Source organism: Meleagris gallopavo, chromosome 1 (assembly GCF_000146605.3).
Source record: "Meleagris gallopavo isolate NT-WF06-2002-E0010 breed Aviagen turkey brand Nicholas breeding stock chromosome 1, Turkey_5.1, whole genome shotgun sequence".
Taxonomy (NCBI): domain Eukaryota; kingdom Metazoa; phylum Chordata; class Aves; order Galliformes; family Phasianidae; genus Meleagris; species Meleagris gallopavo.
Genome location: NC_015011.2, coordinates 130,387,250 through 130,415,046, shown reverse-complemented (window position 1 = coordinate 130,415,046; position 27,797 = coordinate 130,387,250). Strand labels below are relative to the sequence as shown.

The 27,797-nt window shown below is 38.5% G+C and overlaps 2 protein-coding genes across 2 annotated transcripts in view; one reads left to right on the top strand and one right to left on the bottom strand.

Moving 5' to 3' along the window:
- The first annotated feature begins 244 nt into the window (after positions 1-244).
- On the top strand, positions 245-6,804 carry MFSD9 (major facilitator superfamily domain containing 9). The gene is made up of 5 exons (XM_010728010.3): positions 245-354; positions 1,701-1,744; positions 3,091-3,220; positions 4,479-4,688; positions 5,194-6,804. The coding sequence occupies exons 1-5, from the start codon at positions 285-287 to the stop codon at positions 6,138-6,140; spliced, it is 1,401 nt and encodes a 466-aa protein (XP_010726312.1). The 5' UTR covers positions 245-284; the 3' UTR covers positions 6,141-6,804.
- Positions 6,805-11,716: 4,912 nt separating this feature from the next.
- LOC100543289 (sodium/hydrogen exchanger 2) overlaps positions 11,717-27,797 on the bottom strand; it is a gene marked incomplete at its 5' end in the record, with an annotated part of 26,375 nt that continues 10,294 nt past the window's right edge. Inside the window, 9 exons of the mRNA XM_010728599.3 lie at positions 11,717-14,087; positions 16,210-16,300; positions 18,361-18,492; positions 19,397-19,493; positions 20,095-20,256; positions 21,737-21,807; positions 23,177-23,266; positions 25,618-25,820; positions 26,713-26,930. Coding sequence (XP_010726901.1) covers positions 13,717-14,087; positions 16,210-16,300; positions 18,361-18,492; positions 19,397-19,493; positions 20,095-20,256; positions 21,737-21,807; positions 23,177-23,266; positions 25,618-25,820; positions 26,713-26,930 — 1,435 coding nt within the window. The remainder of the gene's footprint in view (positions 14,088-16,209; positions 16,301-18,360; positions 18,493-19,396; positions 19,494-20,094; positions 20,257-21,736; positions 21,808-23,176; positions 23,267-25,617; positions 25,821-26,712; positions 26,931-27,797) is intronic.

The window sequence follows — 27,797 nt, the reverse complement described above, 5'->3', positions numbered from 1 at the left end:
GAAGGCGGAATATTAATGATATAATTTTCACTCCTCTGTGAGGCAGACCTTTTCTTCATCTTCCTGTGTGGTTTTAATTTTGTCCATTACAGGGCACACTGAGATTGTGACATAGCACATTAGCCATGAAAAATTTTCTTTGAATCTTGTACTGATGTAGAAGTCACTTAAAACTTTTGAAATGCGGACTGACTGTTCTTAAAACAGTTTGCTACCATCTTTGTAGAAATCATCACCTATTAAAAATTTTCCTGCCTTCTTTTCAGGATTTATTCGGTGTGAGTATGGTCGTTCCTTTAATGAATCTTCACATCAAATCTCTAGGAGCAAGTCATACGGTTGCTGGAATAATAGGTGAGTTGCAATAATCAATTGATTTATCAAAGAATAAGATGATGAGAACTGAAATGTACCTTCCTGTAAATTGGATATTATAGCATAATTCTTCCTTGCTAGTAGTATAATAAAAAGTAATGCCAAATTCCAAATAGAAACATAAGGAAAACCATGCTGCGTTTGATGCAAAGAGCTATCCAAGCTCGCAACCTGTTGGTTGCTAAAAGCAGATGCCTGAGAAAGTACATTCTTAGAAAGAAGAAGGAAGTCTTACAGTACTTGTACAATACTTGTACAGATGCTTTTCCAGCTGACCTGGTTTCTTCAGCATCCAAGAATTCACATCTCAGCAACCTTGGGAGCCAGAGCTGCTGGTTTTATTTTTTATTGTTGTTTGCAGTCTTTGCAGACAATGTGTCTACAGCTGGTTCTCCTCAGCTTTCCAATGCCCTTGATTGCTCCCAATTCAGTTAAATTCCTTGCAGCTACCTTTTAGCAAAGATGTTTGTCATCCTTAGAAACTTATTTATCAGTAAATTTTGAAGGTTTGGAATTCTGTCTTAAAATGAGATGTTAAGATGAAGTTCCAGGATTCTAAGGATCTTGTTTATATATTGGAGTACTGTTTATGGTTTGCTGTGATTGAATTATGGTATTCTTTTTACCTACATGTGATTGAGTTGGGCTTTGTTGTTTTTTCTTTCTTTATTTTTATTTTGGATGGGAACAGTTTGTGAAATAACTCTCGTTCTGCTCTGAGGTGGTGGCAGTATTTTAAGCACTGTTTCATCAAAAATACATTTTCATCTGCTTTGATTTAAACTTGAAAAAAAATAGATTTTGAGGTGTATTCTTATAAATGAAAAGGTTTGGTAGATGTTTCTATGTGCTTCTCTTTTCTGCTTCTCTTCTTTCACTAACTGCAGCTAAACTCAGACTCCCAAATGAAAGAGTAGGGTATGTGGTTTCTTTAGGGATTCTGTGGTGCCTTGTAATAGGTTGAAGAGCTGAGTGGAAAGTAATTACAGCCTCCCAGTAATGAAATTCTCTTCTGATTCTGAGAAAGGAATCACAAATGCTGAGATCTCTTTTGCTTAATGCATCACCCAAGGCAACTTCCTTCTACGTTATGTAGTTGTGTGAGTTTGGTTAGCAGTTGCTTTATGATGGGCTTTTTTTCCCATTCCTTAAACTATTTCCCTTGTTTCTTAAGCTTCATCCTTTCCTCTTCTTTTAGTAAATTATTCCCATGTTTTCATTTATTTCATTTGAATTATTTCATGTTTTCTCATTTAAAATTTCACGCAATTTTCATAAAAGAAAATAATAATTTTTACTGTTGGTATTTTACTTGTTTATTTTAGGATCTCTCTATGGTATAATGCAACTATTTTCCAGCACGTTTGTGGTGAGTTCTAACACTGTGTTTTTAAGTACATTGTCATTTCTATGGATTTTATGGGGGGAAAGGAAGACTTTAATAGCAACATTTCTTGAAAATTTGAAAAGGTTCATGTTGTTTATGTAAGTGGTTTTGTTTGGAGGATCCTGTTTTTGTTTGTTATACAGAACATTCAGATCCTTCATAACGTTACTAAATAGAATGCAGAATTCAGGTTAAAACTAAGATGCAGATTTGGGATCAGACACACATTGCTGAGCTAATTCTCAGTCAAACACGGTTGTCTCCTTGTTTGTTTTTGTTTTTCTGTTTTATTTTCCAACCTCCCCAGCCTGGTCTAGTATCAAACAGGGAAGTTGGTGGCCCTGCCTGTGCCAGGTGAGCTGGAGGTTCATGATCCTTGTGGTCCCTTCCAACCCAGGCCATTCTGTCTCCAATGTAAGCGCTAGTAAAACAGTTCTCTTAATTCAGTAGCCCATCCAGAAAGCAATGAGTCAGCTCTTTGTAAGCCTGTTATATGGAGCTTGCTTTTCCTGCTTAATAAGCAGTGTCTTGTAGTCTCCCATACGCCCTAAGCTCTCATGTCACGTGTCTTTGAACTTTGTCAAGGCCAAGCATCCTGAAAGCATGCTTTACCTTTCAATACCATAGATCCCTGTATTTAATCAGGAAAACCTTTAATTTTATCCTGCTATCTCCTGTCTCTCAAGAGAGCAGATCTTGAGCATCTTGTCAAAAAGCATTTCAGAGTTTGTTCTACAGGACACCTGGGATAATTTGCTTCTCTAATGTGGCATTTTCTTTGAACTGCAAGGCCATTACCTACTTCTAGAAAAATCTACTTGCTGCTTGGAATCAAGCTGTTCTATAAACATACTACAGCAAGTTTGCTGTTCTCCCTTCTCATATCTACTTACTGCTCATCTGCTCTGGGATGACAAACTCCTCCTAGCTAAGACTGTTCCTTCTAGGATGCTCAGCAAGTGTCTGAGCATAGCTGCCAAATATTTGTGGTTGGTTGTGCTAACGTGTTTGGAGTGCTAGTAATAGTAGTATTTGAGGGTGTTTGTTGCCATGATTATGGCTTTTAAAGGGAGAAAGTATTAAAAAAAATTAAAAATCCCTATACATGGCATGAAATAGAGTACAGTTTCAGCAGGTGCACTCCCAGCAGAGCAGAACTCTGCTCATCACTTCCAGACTTCATGCACTTAGCAAAGCTGCGTAATAAGCTTATTAAGCTTCTGCTAACAGTCCTTTGAACTTCTTTCTCAGTTTAACTTAGATAAACAGATTGTTCATTGTATGTTGTTAAATGTTATAAAATATTCTTAATTTCCTGCTTTGTGAAGGGCTGCTGGAGTGATATAGTAGGAAGACGGTACTCTCTGCTTACTTGTATTCTTCTCAGTGCACTGGGTTACTTCTTTCTTGGAATATCCACCACTGTGTTCCTGTTTGCCCTTTCTAGAGTCCCTGTAGGTGAGTAAACACATGGCGTTTTGCAGCTTAAATTTCATGTTGTCTCAGCTTGAGAATCACTACTAGAGAAGTGGTGGTATGTAGGTACCGACATAGCTTCATCCAGTAGCACCTACTGGACCCTGGTAATAGAGGCATCTCTACAGGTTAAACATTCTTACGATTGACAACTGAAATATGTACTCAAACTGTCAAAATTTTTATACCACTTTTAGTAGCTGAATTTTGTAGGACTGGAGTGCAGCAATTCCTTGAAAGTGGCTGTTGTACTGTTAGTCATTAGAAATACCTGGTATGTCTGCTGGAAATCGTGACCTGCACTCACAAGGCTGAATGGAATTATGAATGAACTGGTTCATTATTGATTTTCTCTTATGCTGATTACATATTTCAAACTGATAACTGCAAAATCTGGCTGAAAATTTAGGTCAGCACTTCAATAGAATATGTGCCAAAGCAAGTGTGTTTGCAACACTGAAACTTTTGTTTGTGGCAAAGTTTGTATCAATTCTTACAGTAGCTGAATATTTATCATGTATTCTTATATACTACTTACATATTCTGATATAATAAGCATTGCTTTTACTTGGAACACATCTACAAAAGGATACTTTTGTGGCCTATGGTCCTGGTCTAGGAACTCTTCGTACTGTTTCTTTACTTAAAGAAAAATTGCCAATGAATGATTTGGTTGCTATTTGATTACACAGTAGAAGTAACGCTTTTTAATTCTAACAGTACTGTGCCTGTGATGGATAGCATTGCTCTGGTCAGGGTGAAGGAATATAAAAGTTTGTGTTACTGCTATTCCTGCAGCACACTTGTCTGCCACACCAGTCTCTTGTAATGCCTTGTAATCCTGGAAATCTCCATACTCAGCAAAGTTGTTACAGAGCTATGTTTATAAACAAACAAGCCATTTCTACTCCACCTTTACCCACAGGATCCTATTTTAGAGGCTCTGCTATTCCTAGAGTGCTCCAGCACGAGCTTATTTACTTATCATTCCAGTAGGATTGGAAGAATGTTCCCTTAAAACAAATGCCTAAATAATTTAGATAGCTATGTCCAAATCCTTGAACAAGCAGGACAATGATTGTGGCTCAACACACTGCATGATTCTAGCACGAAGAATTTTTGGTCTGTAATATTAATTATAGGAATTCTACAATTTTAACATTGATACATCAGATAGCTTATGTGATTTTTAATCTTTTGAATTAAGCAAGGCACATTTGGGTTTTTATTTATGTTGCAGGTATTTTCAAACACACACTTTCCATCTCTAAAGCCCTGCTTTCCGACTTGGTTTCTGAGAGAGACCGCCCTTTAGTAATGGGCCGTTTCAATGCAGCCTCTGGTGTGGGCTTCATTCTGGGGCCTGTTGTTGGTGGCTACCTCACAGAGTTGGAAGATGGCTTTTATCAAACGTCTATCATCTGTGCCTCTATCTTCCTTCTGAATGCTGGTAGGTTTTATGTCTTTTTTTGCTCCATTCTTGTGTATTTATGCTGTCTGTAATACCTAGAATTTGTACTGTTCCTTATCATACTTGGCATACATGTTTTGTATTATGAATACAGGGCTGTTGAGAAGAATGGGAATTTTAAAGCAGTTAACCTCCAGTTGCTTCTCTGTTAAATTATTTATATTGCTTTTACAAGCATGGGAATAGGAACTTAAGTGCCCGAAGATGACAACTAAAAATCAGAGCTTTGGCTTCAGCCCTTAGGTTTACATGCTGTGTGTTGTCTTAGTGCTTTCTTTCCTTGCTTTCATTGCATTTAAGGTTGAACTGTGAATAACACTATATGTAATCTTTGTAATTTTTTACAGTGATTTTTAAAAAGTAGTTCAATTCCTTTTTAAACTTTGTTTTTTACACTCTGTAAACAGTTACCATCAGGCTAATGGGAAACCATGTAAAAAATTATGCAATTAAATGCAATCAACTAATATTTTTATCTGTATAGGTCTTGTCTGGATGTTACCCTGGAATGAAGAAAACATTGTCAATAAGAAACATGAACATGGCAAAAAAAGGACAGACAATTCCTCAGCAAAAAGAGATTGTGACTCGCACTTGAAATCAGTAACTAATGGAGCTATGGCAAATGATAGTCCTTTCCAGTCTCCATGGGTCCAAATTACAACAGTGCTGAAGAGGATTAAAGAAATTGCATCATCTGATTTGTGGGATATATTTTTAATACGGTTACTGATGTCTGTTGCTATACTGCTGTACTATAGTAATTTTACTCTGGCTTTGGATGAGAGATTTGGGGTGAAACCTCTGTTCTCTGGATACCTAATGAGCTATAGCAGTACACTTGGAGTTCTGGCTGGTTGTCTTCTTGGACCAATAACAAGACTGTATCAGCACAACACTTACAGACTTCTGTTGCACTCTAGCACTTTTACCTGCGTGTTGATTCTTCTGTATGCATCAGCACTTGGCATGTGGATGGTCGTTTTGTCTTCCACATTCTTAGCCTTTTCGACTACTATAGGTCGTACTTGCATCATTGACCTCGAATTGACCATTGGTGGGAATGAGGCCAGCGGTACGCTCCTGGGTGTTGGACAGTCTGTGACCTCAGTGGGACGTATAATTGCCCCACTCCTTTCTGGAATTGCTCAGGAATTCAGTCCCTGCGGCCCGCCAAGTCTGGGGGTTGGCTTAGCTTTAATAGCTATTCTAATAATGAACACAAACAAGCAAAAATATTGTAGTAGTGGAAATGTTAAGTTAAAAATCAATAATATCTGCAAATTTGGATTACATGGATGTATTTATCAGAAGAAGCACAGTGAATCAACCAGGGTTGACACATACACCTGCCAGACCTGTACAGTAGTAACAGGATCATTTAAGAGGGCCGATTTTGTTTATTCAGGCACAAGTGTATATATACACTAATATAAATAAATGCTGCAGGACAGTTGTCTTTCTGAACTGGGACCACTAGAATTCTTATGAGAGGGACAAGTGTTAATGTATAGTGTTGGCTGGGATTTTTTATGAACTTTTAACCTTCTTGGAGGGAATAGAAGAATGACTTATGTACACAGATTCTGTTTGTAGCTAATATTTGAAGCAGAATTTAGACTGATATCTTGTAAAATGTGCAGACAAGTTGTGTTATTTAATTAGAGGTGAGCTTTTGTTATTTTACAAGGAGAATTTGGAATATAACTTACCAGGCTTAATTTCTTATGCTGTGGTCTGTTGCCACTTTCTGCTGTGACAATAGATAATTAACAAGACATTTCTTTATATGATTTTGTTGAGCGTACATTGTCTTTAAAATTTATGGTAGCCATCTGGCCTTGATTACCAGTCTTTCCCAGGCAACAGATTTGGATATATGCTAATTTTGTATTAGCAAGCTTAAAATGGACAATTTTGGAATAACATGGAGTCATTCAGACTGAAACTGAGACTGAACCTAAGCTTTATTGAATCTTGAACTGGTTTTCATGTTTAGTGATAACTTCTACTGAGCAACTTTGTCTTAAATTATTTTGTAATGCTTCCTGTGCAGTTTTTCTGCCTTCGTTTTAAGAATAAATTTGCTCCTCAAGTCTTTTGAGAAAGTCTCTCATCTCTGGAGGCATAGGTGACATTTTAGTGACAAGCTGAAAAATGTTTCTTCATTTGTATTTCAGTCTTTGTCTGAACTGCTTAAGTAATGACTTTACTCTCAGAGCTGTAGTGAGAGTTGTAGTACTTTGCAACTTTGCTATTTGTTGTTCAAGCACATATCGCTTACTAGTCACTGTTTGAATTTGTTTTGAAACATACTTTGCACTGATGATGTTCCATGCACTTTTTCTAAAACTACTTGAAACTACCATCCACTATGTTGAATTTTTTATTAATAACCATTCAGCTGTCTCCCTGAACACATCTGTGCAAATGATGTTGCTACTTCAAAAGAGTCACTGTAACGTTTTGCACTTATTTCCTTCTTTTTCCAGTGCCCAAGATGTGAGTCCTTGTTGAAACCTCAGTCATTTCAGTGATGCCACCATGAGAATATAAGAGAACTCTGAGTTAATTTTATACATTGACAAAATAAATGTTTTATTACTGCTATGATTTCAGTAGCTATCATCAGAGATAACTATTGCAGTGATCTGTGTTGAATTTACTTGAGGAACTTGAGGCATTTTCAAGTATGTTATCTCCTTGTTTTGCTTGGCAGATGCTTCAAAACATTCTCACCCAGCATTTCCAATCCTCTTTCAATCCATGTTTTCAAGTAGTAACTAAAACTATCCTTCTGTAAATCAGGGTTTTCTGTTTTGCAACTGTAGCAAAAGTTAAAAGGGAAGGTGGAGAATTTCTCAAAAATTGACATATTTGAAAGATTTAGTAATTTTTATTATGCTTTTTGGTTATACAAGGTAACAACATTTTAGAGTTGCTGCACTGTTTAAAGCTAAATTCTGTAAATACCATAAAATACAGCTTTACTGTAAAACTACCAGAACATTACTTTTCTGCTTATAAAAGCTTCAAAGCCTACACATTTAATGTTTTTGTTTGAAAAATAAGTCTCAATATACACTAAATAAAAATGAAATTAATATTTGCATTGAGAAACCTTTAGGAGGTTGTGATCTCAGGGACATTACAAGTAATGCTACAGAACAAAAGGTTCTTAATTGTAGGCCAAAATGAAAGTCTGTGCAAGCATTTCTTTGGAAAGCCTCAGTTACAGAAAAGTTGCACTATTTTATTTATTTATTTTTTTAAGGAGAAGTAATAAAATGAAATTACGATCTACCTTTATCATTTTGTCACTGTTTTTTTTTTCTTTTTCTTCTTTTTTTTCACTCTTCCTCTTCTGAAACTATGGCATGAAATACAGATGGTGCAAATTTTTTTCTTTGTGGTCTAATTATTACTTATAATAATAAACTTTTCACATAAAAGGTGAAGGAGCCCTAGGATTCAAACAGGAAGTCACCTGACAGTGAATGGAACAGAAGAAAGAAAGGCAAAGAATGAACTCACCACTTTTGAGATGGGATGCTGAAAGCTAGCATTTCTAGTGTGTGGAGACCATATTTAAATCCCTTGTGTAGTCTCTTGGTTGCCATGATAAAATTCAGCAAGTAAGATGAGAAAGTGACATCCCTGGAGAGATGTGACTCCTCCCTTGAACTTGAGAGAGGAGAAGCTGCAGCTATTTGGGGCTACACTGAATTACTCAGCAGTTTCTTCAATCCAGTTCTGGTATCCGAAGATTCCAAGGCAGAGATCTAATTACGGACTAAAGGTGTGTGTCTTTAGGGGGAAAGTTTCAACCTTGAAATAACTGCAAAATGAGATTTTTTCCCTTGCTAGCTCTTACTTCGAGTTAGTTTTCTCGGATGTGTTGGTTGTGTTTTTGTTTATCATTTGAATTTTTCACTTTTTTAGCACTTATCTTCATCATCAGCTGACGCTGAAGAAGCTGCATATACAGTGCAATAATTTTTCTGTAAAATAACTGATAGGCTATGATAGATACTCAATTTGTTATTTTTTACATAAATATATTTTGCTTTTTGGTTACTGTTTCATACGCTCCCAACAGATACTTTTTGAACACTTACAAATAGCTGTGCAGGAATCTTGCAAAGCAGTTAATTGTGGCTTGAACTTTGAGAATCAACCTATTTTGAGTGGAGCTCAGATTTCTTCCCTATGGGAAATAAAATAGCTAAAGGAGCTTTTTTTTAAAGGTAAGCCTCGAAAACCTCATAGTTCAACCTACAAGGAGGAATTAAGATAACATTTTTAGTTATGTTTAACTCAATATTAGCATCAAGGAGTTATTTTTGACAAAAGCTTTGGAACAGGAACTGTTCTCTCAAATGTAATAAACAGAAGATTTTGGAAATGAGTAAAATAATAATGAAATTGCAGTATTTAAAATGAATTTACCTTCTTGCTTCTAAAATTTACTTCTTGAAATGAAACCTTTTGCAATTAGAACGCTGGTTCAATTCACAACACACAAATGTAAAGCCCAGCACATTTTAGATAAAGAAATGGAGTAACCCCCATAGCTGTTGTATTCCCTCCTGCATTTACTCACTGATATCCTGTTGAATGTTACAGGATACAGAGGCTTCCAGAGCTTCCACAGTCAGTCCTGTGTGCCTGTAGAGGAAATGCATCAGTGCTTCTCTTAGAAATGATGCTAACCCAATATCTCATTGTGTTGTCCTATTAGAAGACCTGCCAAGCACCTGCAGGAGGAATTCCGATGAAGGTAACTTTCAAGCAGTGCAGCACAGAATCCAAGAGAGACTTATCAACCTCAAATCTGATCAGCTGCCAAATGTTGAAGTATTTTCAAATGTTTGCAGGAGAATCAAGCTGAAGCTGCCATACATTTTTATTAACAGTTTTGATTTTTTTTCAAGTAGCTCTCTGTTTAGCTGGCCATCTAACAAGCCAAGAGGAAGATTAAACCTTTTGAGTGTCCTGAGACAGCTTCCTCATGGTGGTTCGCACAACTGACAGTGTCAAGCACAGCTACAGCTTTATCTAGAAAGTACAAATTACATCATAGTATCCTAAAGTGAGGGAGAAAAAAGGACTACTAGTCCTTTCTCTCAAGAATTTAAACAGCATCTGAATAAGGTGAGTTAGGTAGCCTATGACTTACCTCTCTATTGTGTCCTACAGCAGATCCTCTTTCTACTGCCTGGACTTGATACCTCCAGCATTTTATTTGCCAGGCTACTCCTCCAATCTACTGTTGGCCTGGCTGGCACGGTGTATAGTAGTATTACTATACACTGTGTATAGTATTAAAACACAGCCAGTGTAGCTGTGTTGTAAGCATGTTCAAAAACATAGTTATATAGAATCAGAGCTCTTGAAGTACAAAAAGCATTCCTCCAGCCGATTTCAAGATCTTTCATCGTCTCTTCAGAAGCTGAGAGAAGTTGGCAGAACAATGCTGAAAAACTACTTGCAGTGTCAGCCTTAAAATGTTGCTGGTGTTTGGATCTGATGAACTTGGCATCTCTTGAAAATGCTGATGCACTGTGTTTACTTCCAGAGATCCTAAGGCACTATTCAGAACAGTATGCATGTTATTTTGGCCAAATTTTCAACCTAGTTTGTTCCCTTATGTTATTTATATGTGGCTTCAACAGAGGATGTTCTCAAGTTGCTAGATTGTTAGGCAGCATGGTTATCTTATTTAACAAAATACCTGTGGTTTCAGTGGACCTTGCATTACATTTTAGTACCAGGTAGCAAAGCCCTTAAAATCTGGTCTCTTACAGCAAATTATTCTTGTTTTCTTTGTCAGATATCTGGTTAGAACAGATAACTGGGTGTCTGTCTACATTCTAGCCTTTGCTTTACCAACTTTCTTATCCTAATTGCTTTCAATTTCAAATTCAGCAGCTGAAGGGGAAAATAAAACTCTCAGAAAAGGCTAACACAATGTATTCTCTACTTTCTCATCCCTAAAACTGGACAGCTGGGCATTTACCAAGGCAGTAAAATATTGATACTACAGAGTTTACTGAGGAGTCCATCTGGAAACAACAAAAAAAAAGACCAACACCTGTGGGTTTGGCAAATTTCCGTCACTGCTGAAGATGTGTTTTTCCAAAGCAAAAAACATCCCCAGTCAATACATGATTTTCCCCATCAGATGGTGCTCAAGGACAGATTTATTGAGCATCTCGCTCTCTAGCAGGAGACCTTTTCTTTGCTACAACGTTAAGGAAATCAAGCTGAAGCTTGATGGGCATTTTAGGAAGAGCCAGAAGTGCTACTGAATTTGTTTTCCTTTTGCAGGGAAGTAAAAGAACAAGGAAGAGACAAACCTCAAACATGAGACTTAAATGAGAGCAAGAGCTGAATGAGATGGGCTACCTGGGACATAGCCCATACCACTTGCTGTTCTCTTTGTTACTGAAATTCAAATGCCCAGGGAAGCAACTTCTGGAGGTGACAAGCTCTGGACCAGCAGCAGCAGAAAAGAGCCTGAAAAGGGTGTGATAAGCAGCAGAGGGGAAGGGAGAGAGTATGTGGGAGGAGACCCATGATTCTGCTTCACAGTGTAACCATGCTGGAGATTTGCCTTACTGCTCTTCTTCTGAGGTTCTCAAAGTGTTTTGAAAAAGTAACAAAATACTGGTGTGTTTTGAAGCACCAAGAGCTTAGGACCCTATTACATCAAACATCCTCCAACTTTGTGCTTTTGCTATGGGGAACCTAGTTTTAAGTTCCAATGATCCAAGCATATGCTGTATTAACGGGTGACAAGCAAAGCTGTCAGGTTCCTGAAACCCGCATTCACTATTTAATATTATGCCAACAAATCCAACAACAATTTTTAAAATAAGACATCTTTCCCCAAGCACAAGTCAATTTGTCATTAATAGCACATGAAGGAGAAGCTCTGCAGGGAACTAACTGAAGGTTGATGTGCAACATTTTGTATTTATTTGGTCAGATTTCAGTTGGGTCTGCTATAAAACAACTAACCTAAACAGTCCAATCTGCAAAGAAGTTTCAATAATAAAATCCAAATTCAAGACCTCTTTCTTATTCAATCATTCTGTCAGTAACACAGTGACAAAGTACTTGCTGACAACTTTACCGCTGAAACATATTTTCCATGTAGGAAGACAATCACACTTGATTTTAAAGCTTATTGATTTTGTTTGAGCCCAGTTTTATTCCCAAACAGGAGGTGACCATTCAAGGGTAGATAAGTAATGCTTTCCACAAAATTTTTTTGAGAATAGCCATGAACATCCGACCAAGATTCCTAGGGTTGACATAGCCATCTCTCCACAGCTTGAAGTTTGCATTTGGCAGAAATTACATACTTGGAACACAGTAATTAAAAGACATGAGCCAATAAAAGATGCTAGGCAAGTTTAGCGTTTCAAATACATACATGAAATGAATATCTTAGAAAAGCTGTTAAGTCAAGTCATTATTCCTTTTTAAGCTCAATTACCATCCCAGCCCACAAATTTTTTCAAAGAAATCTGCCCTGTGATTTTAAAAGCAAATTCTGATTTTTAATAGTTCTTTCAAAACAAGCTTAAATAAAAAAGTGAATCTTATTGCCCACAGATTTAGAAATGTGCTAATGAAAAAGAAAAATTATGATTTCACAGTGTACATTCTTAAATGAAAGTTATGAATCTTGTAACAAGAAGAATTAAAATGATTTTTGCATTGTGCTGAAATGTGTATCTGTGCTGAAGCAAGCTCAAAACTTAGGATAAAGTGGGACAGAAAGTGCAAATTCCTGAGACCTATTAAGTATCATTTATTTTAATGCATCCTTCCTACCCATATGTTCTTAAGTGACTGCTATTTACGCTGGGATGAAGAAAGTCTGCATTTCTTATGAGCGTTATTAAGGTGCACAGTGACTGCAACTGATTCCAGAGCCCCTGGAGTGCTACTTTTCTGTACAAACAAATCAGTGGGAGAGAAAGAAAAGATATCCTTCCCCTTTTATAGATGAAGAAATAAAAAGAAAATAATTTCACCAGGGTCACAAGCACGAGGGAAGGAGCTTTCTTGAGTCTCAGTGGTCCCTGACTCAAACGGGATACTGCTCAGTTTTCTATGTGCAGAGCTCCACAACTATTCTACTGCCATGTTTGCACTGCAAAGATGCTACGGTGCAAAAAGCAATCCTGAACAGGAGCGCTAGTTATCTACTTGAAGTTTTCTATTTTTAGGGCTTCTGGTATTCCTTTAGGTACCCTCAGCTCTTACTGATATTAGAGACAAAGTCATTTAGATTTCCCTTAGTGATTTTCAGTACCATTTTAAAAGCTACATATTGGCAAAAATTCAGAAACAAAAAATTCAAGCTATTCAGGTCTTGTCTTTGTTGCAACTTCTATAAGCTGCACATGCAATTCTCCTCCTACAGCTTGTTCCTTCTCTTCTTCCTCTTTTCCACATCATGGCTCTTCAAACAAATTGGGCTTCAGGAATATGTTTATGCTTCTTACAAAGTCTATATGGTAGGTGCATTGTGCAATTTTCAGTGTTACTCATATTAATGCTCTGGTCAAAACAAGTATCATTTGATCATAAATAAAATCTGAAATGATACAGATTTCTGTAAAGAATCTCTTCATCACTGGACTTCCAACAGTGATTTTCACTGGATAGCTGGGTATTGAGCCTGCATGATTTGGTTCCACGAGATGATGTGATAAGGCACATTTCCATCCTATTTAATAGTGGAAATAACGTAATCAAAGCATTGCCATAAGTTATCTATAAAATAGATTTTTTTTATGACTTCAGTTTTGCAATTGCTGCAGTATTCCTTTCACTTAGTTAATGGCATTGGCTTTACCCAAATGGAAATGCTTAGATCCACACTGAAGTTTGTCTTCTCTTTAATGGATCCCATTGTCTGATCAGATAGTTTAGAATCTGAATTTGGTACATCCACGGTTTGATACCAACAGTTCAATCTTTGCTATGTTCAGTACGGCTGGTTCTCAGGCTTACTTCTCTGCCTTTCCCCCTGTGATGCCTGCCTAACTAATCGTGGTGGTGGCACAGGTCTTGCCAACTCGTGGTCTGCAGTCAAATCTTCCCTGCTCAAAGTGCCAAATCGTGGTCTTGTCAGCAGCGGCTGCCTGAACCCAATGGACGGCTGAGGCAGGCTGCCTGGCTCCTGCTGCTCTCCTTGTCCATTTTGGCTCCCATCAACTTCGTTCTTCCACTCCATGCTAAACTCAGAGGGTGGCCGCTGCTGTCTCAGTCTCTGCTCTCTCAAGATTTTTCCTGCTCTGGGTCTTAAATTGAGCACTGTGGTAGTGGCATCCATTTCAGAGTCACTGCTGTCACCCACTGTTAATTGAAAACAAAATAAAGATTTTAGCTGTGAAATGTTTCTGTTTCAGGAATACTCACACAACAGCACTGAGCGGCAACAGCCATAGTAAAAAGGTTAACTGTGTTTCTTAAATTCATTGCTTTGAGATTAGGCCCAGCATCAAACACTTTAAGATTTGACCTACAAACATCCCTCTCCTCAAAACAGTGACATTTAGAAATCTCCCACTGTCAAAGGGTGCTACTATTTTTAAGCTGACATTTCCTCAAGCTTTTCAGTTCTGTCAGGACATGGAATAAATGGAATACACCTGACCCTGAGCTACTTGGGGTCTAGTCCCTAGTGGTGCCCAAGCAAGACAAAGAAATGAGATTTTTTTATCCTCACATAACAAGCCTAATCTGAGGCACTTCCAGGGCACTGCATCTACAGAGACTCTAGAAACTGGGCTTTGGAAAAGAAGAATCAATGCTTCACCAAACAAAAGAGGGCAATTGACGAGATGAAAGGAAACATCCCATCCTTCAGATGCCTGAATGTACAATATCAAAGGACAACCACGGTGCAAATCTCAGCTTGCCATGGACTCCTTCACCCTCTTGCAGCAGAGTAGAAGATGACCAAGGGAAAGCTGACATACTCATTTAAGGAATGCAGTGATCACTATCAGGTAAACTAAGCTGGGAACAATCAGGCTGTGTAGATGTGGAATATGTTTTTGCAGCAGACTTAGAAGCACAGAATATCCAAGTCGGAAGGGGCCCACGAGGATCATGGAGTCCAAATCCTGGTTCCACACAGGATCACCCAAAATTCAAATCCTATGTCTGAGAGCAGTGTCCAAATGCTTTTTGAACTCTGGCAGCTTGGGGCTGTGACCACTGCCCTGTTCCAGCACCCAACTACCCACTAAGTGAAGAACCTTTTCCTTCTTTTTAATTGACAAATATCTTCAAAAAAACTAGCATGTTCCAGTCACTTGATAATCATGTTAAGAATTATTTATGAATGACTCACATTTGTTCTTAGATTTGTCAGATATGGTATTTCAAACAAATCAAAACAAAGAATAGCACGTTGTGCAATTGTCATAAGCACAACTTCCATTAGTAGCCTGCATATTATTTCTTTTTAAAAGGTGAGAAAGAGGTCAATAAAACATATCACCACATAGTTATCCATTCACCCAGATCATTTTGTATCAAAGAAGGTCTTCATCAGATTATGTTTGCAGGCTTTTTTCCTCCTAGATATGTCAAACTGTATTTTTTTTTGACAATTGAATAATCTGGAGGCACATTTCCTCTTTAATATTTAATGCAAGGTGACAGTAGGTGACCTCTCTAGACATAACTACAGAATAAAAGACATCCTGCACTCAGGAGAGCAAAGATGTAATTAGCAACAGAAAAGCAATGGTCTATTACTAAATTAATTTGGAAGAGTGGGAAATTAATTGGTCTGGGGTATGGTCAGGGAATTTTAGTGAGTACGTAGAGATTTAATCCCACCAAGAGACTGTTTCTGTTCATGGCATAAGTGTGGTCATGCAAATGGTAACAAGTAAAAATAATGTACAAAACTAACCAAGCTTTTCATATCAGATAGTTGCATTCCTCTGGATTTTTTATTTTTTTTTAATTTTATAATTCAAGAACTCCAAAATTTAACGTTAATGAGTTTAGGCATAAAAAAATAGACATTTAGGTTGTTAAGCACAGAATTTTGAAAAGCTCTTCAAGAGATCTATATATCACTCATCATATCCTCATTTTCCTCAGTGTTTTGGTTCTCAGGACAGTGCTTACTCTGACCTCGGTCAGAAAAGAAACCACATAGGGTCATAATCTAAGAGGTAGATTTGGATATTATCCAATAAAGATACAAAGAGTCAGCAATTCTGATGCAAATGTTTTAGGCTGAGAACTCCACAGAACTGTTTGTTGGGGCATTTCTTCATAATAAAATACCTGTTTTAGAACAAGTGCTAGAAAAATTCTAGCCCTTGCAAATAAAATAGTTCATATCTTTTAGAAAATCAATATACTAATTTCTGTGCATCATCCCTGGAAAAACGTTCCTTTTATGCAGGCGAGATGAGTGCAGTACACAAGGGGGCAAAAAATTTTCCATTACCTCTAGAAGATGTTTTGTTTCTCACACGTAGTTTCTCTGGGAGTTTAGTGTTTTTAGGAAGTGAAAGAAATCTTTTTGTATTTGCAGCAGCCTGTGCAAAGAATAACAGAATCATTAAGACACAGCAGACTGAAGTACTTGCATAATGCATGTTGAGATACACAGCTGAGCCTTGAATAGACTTAAGTAGCTCAAGGGCTCGCAAGTAGTTTGGGATTAGCTAATATGTGATCTTTTATTACACACTCAAGTTAACACTTACTGCTGGTTGAGGTCTTTACTAACGAAGGTAAGGACTGAGTAATCTCAAGCAGTTCAATCAAAACTTAGTGCTATGCTCTCTGAGATCAGAGTTAATAAATGTATGCTCTCAGTCTCTAGCCTTATCTGTACAGGTTTTTCAGCGGAAGGCAAAGATAGCTTCATTTTGTGCAGTTCTGTTTTGGAATTTTATTACTCAGCTGCAAAAATTAGGCTGAGACTGAAGCCTGGGCACAAAAGCTAATCTGTATTCTAACCCCCACAAATGTTTTATACATACAAATGACTATACACAGTTGATTAGTCACGCTTAGGATGATGGGGAAGCTGGGCACCAATGTGACTATTTACCAGCACAGGTCACAGAAGCCTTGTTTTCCCAAGTTTAAACTATGCAGTCCCTAGGTGCAGAGTGCACCTCATGCTTCCTGGACCATATGAGGTTCTTTCCAGGACAGGACCATTCTTAAAAATTCAGAAATTTCTTAAGGGTATCCTTCCTTTGATGATCAGAGGGCTGCAGTACCTCTCCTACGAGGAAAGGTTGGGGGAGCTGGGATTGTTTAGCTTGGAGAAGAGAAGGCTCCAGGGAGACCTCATTGCAGCCTTCCAGTAATCTAAGGAAGCATATAAACAGGAGGGGGAATGGCTGTTTATGAGAGTAGATAGTGATAGGACAAGGGGGAACAGTCTTAAACAGGGGAGGTTTAGGTTAGATATTAGGAGGAAGTTTTTCACACAGAGAGTGGTGACACACTGGAACAGGTTGCCCAAGGAGGCTGTGGATGCCCCATCCCTGGAGGCATTCAAGGCCAGGCTGGATGTGGCTCTGGGCAGCCTGGTCTGGTGGTTGGCGACCCTGCACACAGTAGGGACGTTGAAACTGGACGATCATTTACTCAAGGACAATTATTTTTAAAATTACAGTCTGTGAGTTTGAAAAAGCTGACATACACCATCTCTCTCTCAGACCCAAAAATGCCTTACTCCTGCCAAGTCTCTTCACTACTCCTCCTAAAAAATCAGTATAAGTAACTGTGGATGAGAAGGAAAAAAATCATTCAGAAACAGACTTATTGTTACAACCAATGCCGCAGGTAATCCAGGTAATGGTCACAAATGAGATATAACATTTATTGTAGGCATCAGCAGCAGCAGCCTCAGTAACTAAAGGACAACTGCATCAGTGAAGGTAGTAGTCACTAAGTGTTCCTGCAACTTGAAAATACATATTTATAGGAGGATTAATTTCTTCCAGAGTTAAAAAGGGGGCATTGGATTTACTGTTTAATCAGTGTGCTCTTTTCAAAAATGGCCTGATATAAAAGGACTGCTTCAGAAAGTCAAATGTCACATTGACACACCATTTCTTGCATATTGTAGGGGTTTTTCTATTCTGTGTCAAAACCTGAAGCCCTAGCCACTTTTTAAGAATCCTAAGGAGCCCACAGCATTTTTCAAATAAAGCATTCACACTTTTTGGTGTGACCAGAAGCTCTCCTCCTTGCCACATTTTGGAGCATACTGCAAGGAATTTGTCTATCTCAAAGCCATACTCTACCTCAGTCATCGGCTCTTCATCAAAATACTGATAGAGAATTCTCACCATGCCATAGAGGTACATTGGGTATGAACCCTTCTCAGTTCCTCTGAGATAAAATCATGGCAGCAGATTCCACTTCCATATTACATTCTACAATATGGAAGCTTTTCAGAAGGGTTCAGTGCAAACTAAGGGGCATGTGTGCATCTCAGGGTGTAAGTATGACATTATACGTGCAGCTGTCTTTCAAATTGGGGATTTAATTTTCCTGCATTTCAGAAGATTTTTTCTACATGGCATATAGCTATGGAGAATTGTTTTCTATAAATCAACTAAAGGGCAAGTACCGGTCTTTCTCTTGACAGGCTGTTAGTTTTCCGTAGGCTCTCCCTAAGGCTGTGTCGGCGACGGATCAGAATTTCTTTGGCCTGCTTCTCATTTGCATCTGCAGCCAGGCTATGTCGGTTATACGACATGGTCTGAAATAGAAAAGCTGTGGTTACTTTCTGAAAAGCACAAATGTGTTGATCTCTATACACATTATAAAACAGGCCTTTTTGCTTTGTTATTTTAATAATTACCATAAATTCTTGCAAACAAAGTCATATTAAAGGCAATTAAGAACAAAGGCAATAATTACGCCAGATTTTTTTTAGTCAGAGGCTTCATGAGCACCTGTTTGTTTTTTAAGCCTGCCAATATTTATAATGAAAGAGCAGTTGGAAAAAGCTGGCTTAATACAGTGCTTACCACTATGTTGTACTTGCTCAGTCAATATGTCATTGGAGGATGCATATTTGAAAGTGATAGGGTGAGTCACCCAGGGGGAAGTCATTTTTATCTCCAGCAAGCTGAAGCAAGCTCAACTTTTGAACGTCTTCCAAGGGCACAGACATTCTGTGATTCAAACTACTTAGCCACAGGATGGTATTTGTGAAATGTCCTTTTGCTTTTATTTCACTATTTTTCCAGCTCATCACCTCTGCTCATAATACAAGCAACTTCACAACTGGAGGCAAATGAGAAATCTAATTGCATATTGTAAAGTGAAGAAAATACTAATAGAAGTGGGACAAGATTGGGTTGAATTTGCACCTATGATCCTTTTTAAGTAATGGAAGTATATTGCAGGTAATATGCCAAAAACATAAAGCTTTATCAACAGTATAAAATGAAATAAGCTGTTTACATAAAGGAGTATGCATATGTTGCTGAAAATGTTGTAATAATTGACATTTATTCATAGGCAATAGAAGTAAATAACAACATTAAATGATATATATTGTACAGTACGTACTACACTTGCCCAAAGATATTTAATGAAGGTAAGAAGTATAGTCGAAGAGTAGAGGGATATTTACGTATGCAAAACTTTATTCTTACTCGATGGCGTATTTGGTAGAGATTCTTTGTTAGTATTTCCCGCATGTTTTCCATCTCAGTGGGAGAGAGCGGCTTTATTTTCCCTTCATGATATTCACTGTGGAAGAATAAAACCCAAGAAGATACACAAAAAAAATGGGAAAATGAGAAAGAGAGAATATTTTTCTTTTTATGATTAGAAATTACATTTTAACTGTTTCCTTTGTATTGGAAACAGCATTCTAAAACAACTGAGGAAAAGGTGAAAATGTAATGGGTGAGAACAAAACCTTGATCTCATTTGACTCAAGTGGTAAGAGTCAAAACCGACCCTCTGAAATCTGTATCGATTGCACAGAGCTGTAAATTCGACTAAGGCACTTTTCACAACATCTCTCAGGCCTCCCCTGTAGCTCCTGGCAGCAGATGTGCAGGCACTGGATCAAACCCAACTCAGCCCCACATAGCACAGAAATGTTCCCTGGAAGCTGGATGCAGCTGCCCCTGTAAAACTACACGCGCCGGAAGAGTAAGGCTCGTTCATGCTTTGTATGTGAGCTGCTGCGAAATGATCCAGTTCCACGTTTGGTTACTGTTCATGTGATATTAGGACACAGAATGTCCTAAGTCAAAGCAATTATCCTGCCTACGGACCAGACTGTGAAGTACATGATGTGGCCCTGCTGTAACACTGAGTCGCGTAGGCCTCACTGCCTTACCTGAGAGACACTGACGAAGGCACCTTGCTTATCATGCCACTCTCTGCCATCTCGATGGCATGCTTTATTTCCAGCTTCTTGTACAAAGAAACAATGCTGGATTTGGGCTGGTTCTCCCGAATGAGAAGTCTTCGCAGGTATTTATTGTCAAACTTTTTAAACCTGTGCATGAAGCAAACCAACACAACCAGTCAATTTTTACTAGGCAGAGCTGATGAATGTTTCTATACTGTTGCGAAAGCAATCGTGAAGGAGTTTATTCCTCAGGAATGTGTCTGTTCGTATTTGTAACTTACTGCTGGGTATCATAATAAAAGGTCAAATTCATCCTTGCTTCAGATAGTCTTAACCTATGTTTTGGTTAATCTGTTAAAGCACAGTGTCCCTAGCAGCAACTTTTAGCTTCTATGTACTCTGTGTTATTGCACAATATTATTTCTAATTCTCCATTTTCATGGAGACAAAGAGAACATTAAATATTTACTGTAATAACAAATAAAAGGTCTACGTTTGCACCTACTGCTTTTTCTTTGAAACTTTAGCCTGCCCTTGTAAAATTTTGGAAGTTCTCCTTTTTTTTAGAGCAACTTCAGCCCTCTTGGATGCTTAGTGAAAAAATATTGATTGGAGCAGAGTGACTTTGTTTGTCAGAAAATATCCTGCACTCTAGTCATTCTGAAATTATTCTTGAAATTCAGTCAAAAATGTTTTGGAAGGTCACAAAGAGGTGGTACTCTCCTTCAGTCTGTAATCTGTTGGTTAAAGATCTCACACAAACTGGAGGAGAACGACGCTAAGAAAAGCTGTGGCCATGTCATCCATCTGTCAGGACAGCATCTTCAGCCATGCCCTCAAGTCATTTAGAGAGGGATCCTCAGCCTTTGCTGCTGACGCTGTTCCTCTTTGTATAAAATGCTTAAATTCTTGTCAGAGCAATGACCAGAAGGTGGGTGAGCAATAACCTTGCTTTGTTTCTGAAGGATTTGGGTGAAAAAGAACATGCTTCTGAGAAAAGGGAGTTAGATCCAAACAAACAATGATGATGATTCAGCAGCTCAACTGCACACATAAATAATTCAGGTATAGCCACTGGTAATCCTCTTAACTGATGCTGAGTCTTAAATAATACCATCAGGAACTGTGAAGCTGCCTGCCATTAGGATTCCTCATGCACCTCATGCCAGCCAGTGCCTTGATCTTCCTAGCGGAAGTCCCAGAGCTTTTGCTTGTTTCTCATCAGCTAGGGAACTAACCCCTCACTTAACACCACGGAGACAGATAGTTTGCAGCAGGAAAGCCAGCTCAGGATCAAAAAGCTCAGCAGACATACAGGAAATGCTCTGAAACTGTCAGAAACAGTGAGATTACCCACACCGGTCAGAAGGTAGAATAATCTACCCTGGGATCAGAGGGCTGTGCTTTTTCCCAGCTGGAAATTTTGTACTACTTGCTTGTGGTTTAGTTAAAAGACATTGTTTTACCGCTCTCTCTTTGTAACCCACGCATTCTAAAAACAACCATCTGCGTTCAAGAATAAAATACTGAAAACGAAATCTGATGCCCAGCAGCTTTCGTTTGTTGCTGCAGAGCCAGTTCATTCTTCCCTCTATAACAAAGAAAGAGTTTTAAATGCCGTTCTTACTTATCTCTCCAGAAGTTGTGACCCCAATGTCCACACACGTCTTCAATTCCTGTCTTCACGTGATCGAAGAACTAAATAAGAAATGTTGACTCATTACACAAATATATGGATATAATTTGTCTTACCATTAGACTTTATTAATTTTCAACTTACTTCAAAACAGAAAAGTCAAGGCAGAGTTCAGGACGATGCTTAACTAAATGCAGTCAAAGCAAACAAGCATGGGCCTGGCTTACAAATATTGAAAGGGGTCAGTTTTGCCCTTGTACACATGCCCAGGGGGGCACCTGGTTCCTGCTCTCCCCTGGAGCTCATAGACCCAGAAGTACAGAAGCTAATCTCTACAATGTCAAAGTTGCTGAGCTCCTGCCTAAATCTGGAGTTAAGTTGTTTTTGCTATATTTTCATTTCTTTCAAGTTCTCCAATCGCTTGGAGCTAAGCCTGGAACTTCTCCAGGGACTTCCCCAGGTTTGACAGTGAGTCAGGTGTGACTTTGTGGAGGAGACAGCCCAAGTGGGCAGCCAGCACTGCCCCTTCTGGATGCACAGGACAGATCTGCCATAGCCAACATCCTGAGCTACTGTTTCAGGGTACTGTGGTCCAGGTTTATCTCAAAGTGTCCTGAGCAATCGGTATTAGAGCCACATTCTTCCTCAGTTTTTTATCAGTTACAAAAGGGTAAATCAATTCAGCTAAGATCTCACTGGATACTCATGGCAGCTCACGGCCAACCATGCTCTTGATTCAAGTACCATAGTAGAGGTCTCTAAATTTCAGGGGGAAATCCTGCTAGATATGTCGAAAGGGTAAGCTCAGAAACGACTGACTTTTTGGGTGCCTAGATTCAGTTCTCTACTGGATGTGACCGCTATTATTCCTCATTTTTGGCATTTAAAATCACAGGGTTTTTGCAGCTGAGTTGCTGCAAGGATAATTACATTCAAGAAAACGCACAGCTAATGAACCTACCATCATTAGAGACATATGCATTCAAAATACAAATCTATTAAGACACTGATGATGTGAGAGTTCAGGAAGTTTAAATGCGTCTTTAGGAGGATTTTATATGTGTTTAATTAGACTAGCTCAACTACAATGTAACGTAATTAAATTGCCAAAGGTTTCTTAATGTAGTCAAGTTCTAAAATAACACAGAACTCCTATGTGAAACAAATTACAAAAAGACAATTTACCTCAACAAGTGAGCAAAACCAAGTGAAGATCTCAAATTAAATATACCTAATAATGATAATTTTGATAATTATCAAGAGTTAAATATAAACCTTGCAGTTGTTTTGATTAAAACAGATATAGAAAAGAAATCTTAAATAATGCATGTTTCTCTGTAATGCTGTGCGTTAAATCCTTATCATATTGAAAGCCATTGGGAATTTCATCTCTATGAAGGTTTCATCTGTGACAATGAAGCTACAACATACCCTGTTATAAATTTCTTCGCTGACAGCAGGCTGCTTTTTATTTGACCTTTTGACATCAAGAAACTCCACCAGAGGACGAATTGTTATTCCCTATGAAGAAAAAAAAGCAAATCTTTCTGTGTTTTTCCATAAATGTTAAGGAAGAACAAAACCTTTCAATCTTCCCCATCTCTGTCAGAGCAGTGAAAATGGCAGTGGATAACATTTTAGCTCCTAAAATGTTTCTTTTAGCTCCCAAAAACCCCGTCTGACAATCCTAATAGCAAATTCACTCTTGTAATAAGCAGATGTTGCACACAGTTGCAAAGTCCTTGTCAACGCACAGACTCCACTGATACAACAAAAGAAAAGAAAGTCCTACTGTCTAGAGCAGAGAGGCCCAAGATGGGTAAATGACGTATTGCTAATGGGATTTGTCTTGAGTAACCTTCAGGTAGTCTCAATAGTAGCACAGACCAGACCCAGTACACAAAGACTTTTGGTAAATATGTGTACATACTATACAGTTCTCAGAAAAAGAACAAAAGTTTTGGCTGCCCCAGAATGATATAATGATTTTTGAACAATTATTTGTGGAAGAATTGACATCACATCGTTTATTTGTACAGGCGTACCAACAGAGGAGAGAAATCTCATCGTGTTGAGATCAATCGCCACTATCCAAGACAATCATACCACATACTTGTTTTCATAAATGAATTAAGCTTTATCTAAAAAATAGTTAGGTTTCTTTGCCCCATTGCTCACATGGAACACTCCTCCTGAACCTCATTGTTCTGATAATTAGAAAGCTGCCTCTTAATTACACCATGGTCACTTTGTACCACTTTGTTCTTCTGCCAACATTGTGTTTTTAGCTTAAACAGTGCTCCTCCTTCCCCGATGTTCATTCCCTGATATAAACAGTAATTACATTCCCTCTTCTCCTTCATTTTGCCAAGACCGAGACATTCTGGTCATCTTTCACACAAGCTTACCAGTTCCATGTGATTACTCTAGAACACAACTCTGTTCTCTGCTGGAAACACCTGTCTCAATACATCTTTCTTATGCCTGGATTGCATTGGTTGCTTAAGCTCCAGCACATTATCAACCAATAGACCTGTGTCTTTTTCCCTTTTTATTCTTTTTCCAAATGAAAGGTTCCCATTTATTTATTAAAGTGAAATCTGCAGTTAAGAATGTCCTAGAAAGAACAACATTTGCACATGCCACTGTTAAAGTTCATTCTATTTCCATCCCCATTTACTCTCTTTTTTTCTAGTTAATACCCCATCATGTTGTCACCTTCCAAGGTCCATCATTAAGAAACATAAGCACCAAAAAACTCCTATGTTATGGTCAATAACAACAATATTAAACAAAACCATTCCCTGGAATCACCTTTTGAGGAATTCTGTCAACAACAACCCATCAGCCTATAATTTCATCAGGGTGGTTGAACATTGAAGCAGCTGCTGAGAGAGGCTGGGGATAAATAAAAATGGCCATCTCCCTGAGTAAGTCAGTCTTGTTTTGCAGATGGGCATGAGGTTGCACTAGACATCCTCAGACCCAAACTGCCCTCCATGTCTACTTCCCTTTACAGGAGAAATTGCTAGCTCCTTCCTCACTTCCTCGTTCACTTTGCAATCGCCTGAAAACCAATCTAAACCTATGTGTAGTTAAGCTAATAATCTGTACAGCTCCCCTGTCTTCCACCACATCCCTAACAAAAAAAAAAAAGGAAACTTTTACAATAATCTAGTTTGATGAGATTACTCTCAAATTTCTTTATCAAAGAATATCAGGTTTCTCTTTAGTAAACCCCAATGCATTTCATAACGCATTCCCGATACATCCACATTTTAAAGTATTCTATCCTTTGAAGTCAGTGTTCCCTTCCTTCTTCTCATTCCTCCTGTTCATTCAGACCAGTTCTCCATGACCACTGTGATACCAGAGATCTGTTCTTCACATTCTTTCTCATCATGGTGCTTTTGAATGGACATTCAGCTAATATTCAATATTACTGCTTAACACCCAGATTAAAATGTTGCAGTTCACTTTGCAGTGCCCTTAAGAGCTTTCCATTCCTCTTTCCACTCTTCTCTGCACCCAATACCCAGCTCCCTAGTAAACATACAACTTAAATATTCTAACAAGGAATTAGTACTGGGGCTTTACCCAGATTATGTTTAATCTCTACTCCAACCTCATTGGGTCCTAAATGCTTAATACTACCTACATATTCACCTAAGTACTTAATATCCGACATAGTTTTGCTATCTGTCTGCTGACTGCATAGCTTTTTTTTTTTTTTAAGTATGACCAAGGAGCAATACAGAAGTATGTTACTTCAAGTACATTCCTTCCAGTAATTTAGGACATCTATTTTTCTACCCACAGCTTATTTACACCTTGCCTTAGAAAGAAAATGTCCAGAAGAGGAAAGGTATTACCTGAATAAAAACGGTAAAAAATATAACCACGATAACAGCAGTGATGAACAATTTCTTCCTGGGGAACACAGAAGGAGGAAGCAAAAACACAAGTGAAAAGCAAATAGCTCCTCGAAGGCCTCCATAGGCAATAATAAATTGGTCCTTAAAAGTGAGAGGTATTGTCCGGAACACATTAATGATCTGAGTCAGAACAAAAACACCTGAGAAAAAAAATGAAAGTACAAGAAAGAGAAAAAAGGAAATCAAAATCACATTGAAATCCCCCACAATGCCAGTACTTGTTCTAAAACACCTGCACTTGCTTCTTATTATGTTATTGAAGGAATAAAATGTTACATAGCAGCTTGATAACACCACCAAAGAAAGATTTTAAATTCTTCTTAGTCATATTTAGTGACCTCAGGCCAGCTGGATTTAGGACCTGAAGCACCTATCTGATATTCACAAGACAGCCACTTCTAACGCTGTAGTAATTCTTGTTTCAGCATGGACCAGAAACTACTAAACTCCTAAACTACTTTTTTAATGGGATTTAATGTACATTGGAACACTTTGGCTTGCCACCTCCAACAATCTGCACTTTGAACTCTTCAAAGTCTTACTTCAGTCACTTAACTTTATTTCCACAGACAGGAAAGATGGAGGACTGGGGATGGAGCAAGAAGATATCAGTGCATGGTAGTGTACCAAAGGCACAGGTTACAGAGATGCAGCAGGCTGGAAAAAGCATAAGGGCAGGGCATAAGGGAGCAAGCCTAAGTGCCAGGAGTTGAGGGGCAGTCAGGGTATTTTTCAGCATAAAGTTTGTGTAGAATAGCATATTCTTTTAAGAAAAGTGTTTGTAAAGAAATGAGTAATTAGATACATTCACTCAGATTAACAAACTTGGTTGCCTCTGCCTTCAGATGGGCAGGATCAAGATCAAAATGATTTCTGGATTTCATTTTGGGGCAAGATGGAAGCTAACCCTGAGATCTGGGATATGTTACAAACAAGATAATGGGGCTCTCTAAATATTGTCATCTTCTGTTGGAAGAAAGGTAGGAAGTATCACTTGTAAATAACATGACAAATGGTCTGAGACTTGCTTACCCAGTGCCCTCCAGATTAAACAGAACAGGAGAGTGAAGCTAACGAAGGCCCAGTTCCACTCATGGTTCTTTCCAACTGTAGACACTCCCATGAAAATGAAGATCAAGGTCTCACTGACACTGCTCAACATCTTCATGAAATATTTTATTGTTGTATAGGATTTTTGGGAAACATTTTCCTCCACATATTTATTCATGGTCATGGCACAAGCTGTAATTCTGAAAGGGAAACACAATCCTCTGTTTCATTGTCTTTTCACTTTTCCATACTCCTCTTAAGATACAAAGTATGACTTATTCCATCACCAACAAATCTTGAAGTTATAGACTTAGTGAACATCCTGTTTGGGGCACGTGATTTTTCTTTCTCCATGGTAGGAAGTTTTCTGAGAACACATAAGTGTATGGAGAGTTCTGCCACCTTCCAAATCCACATGCAGTGTTCAGGGGTCACTCAAACTATGCACTTAGAGAAAGGCAGAGCTGAGGAGAGCCAAGGCAGCCCTGGAGAACAGGAATTGCTACTCCTATTGCTGCTGAAGGACATCAGAAAGACATTATTCAGATACTAACAGACAGGATAGCAACTGTAAGCCCTGGGGCAGGACTGCACTCCCTTCCCATCAGTAGTTTGCCCACCAAACCACTTCCCCCTCAATGAGAATGACAGCAGCCAGCTCCTTTTTCCAGGGAACATAAGCAGCAAGGCCACAGAAAACTTCTCCATTCTAGGCTACTGCTTGCTTTCCATATGCATAGAGCTGAGCAAGGCCTCAGAGGAGAAAAACACAACCTGCTGTTGAGCATTTAAAGCACCCAAAAAAGAATGAAATGGGGATCTCAGCTGATAAGTGAAAGAACAGATAGCTCTTACTATGCCTATATGTCCATTTTCTAGGCCTGTGTTAGTAAGCGTAATTTCTCTAATCAGGGAGTCCAGAGGAGGGCCACAAAGATGATCAGAGGGCTGGAGCATCTCCCCTGTGAAGACAGGCTGAGGGAGTTGGTCTTGGTTAACCTGAAGAAAAAAAGGCTGCAGGGTGACCTCATTGCAGCCTTTCAGTACCTGAAGGGAGCCTACAAACA

Excerpts from the sequence above, each read along its gene's own strand:
- MFSD9 (XM_010728010.3), top strand. The coding sequence starts at position 285 with ATGGTCGTTCCTTTAATGAATCTTCACATCAAATCTCTAGGAGCAAGT. Across the intron at positions 355-1,700 it reads TACGGTTGCTGGAATAATAG|GATCTCTCTATGGTATAATG; the intron begins GTGAGTTGCAAT and ends TGTTTATTTTAG. Across the intron at positions 3,221-4,478 it reads CCTTTCTAGAGTCCCTGTAG|GTATTTTCAAACACACACTT; the intron begins GTGAGTAAACAC and ends TTTATGTTGCAG.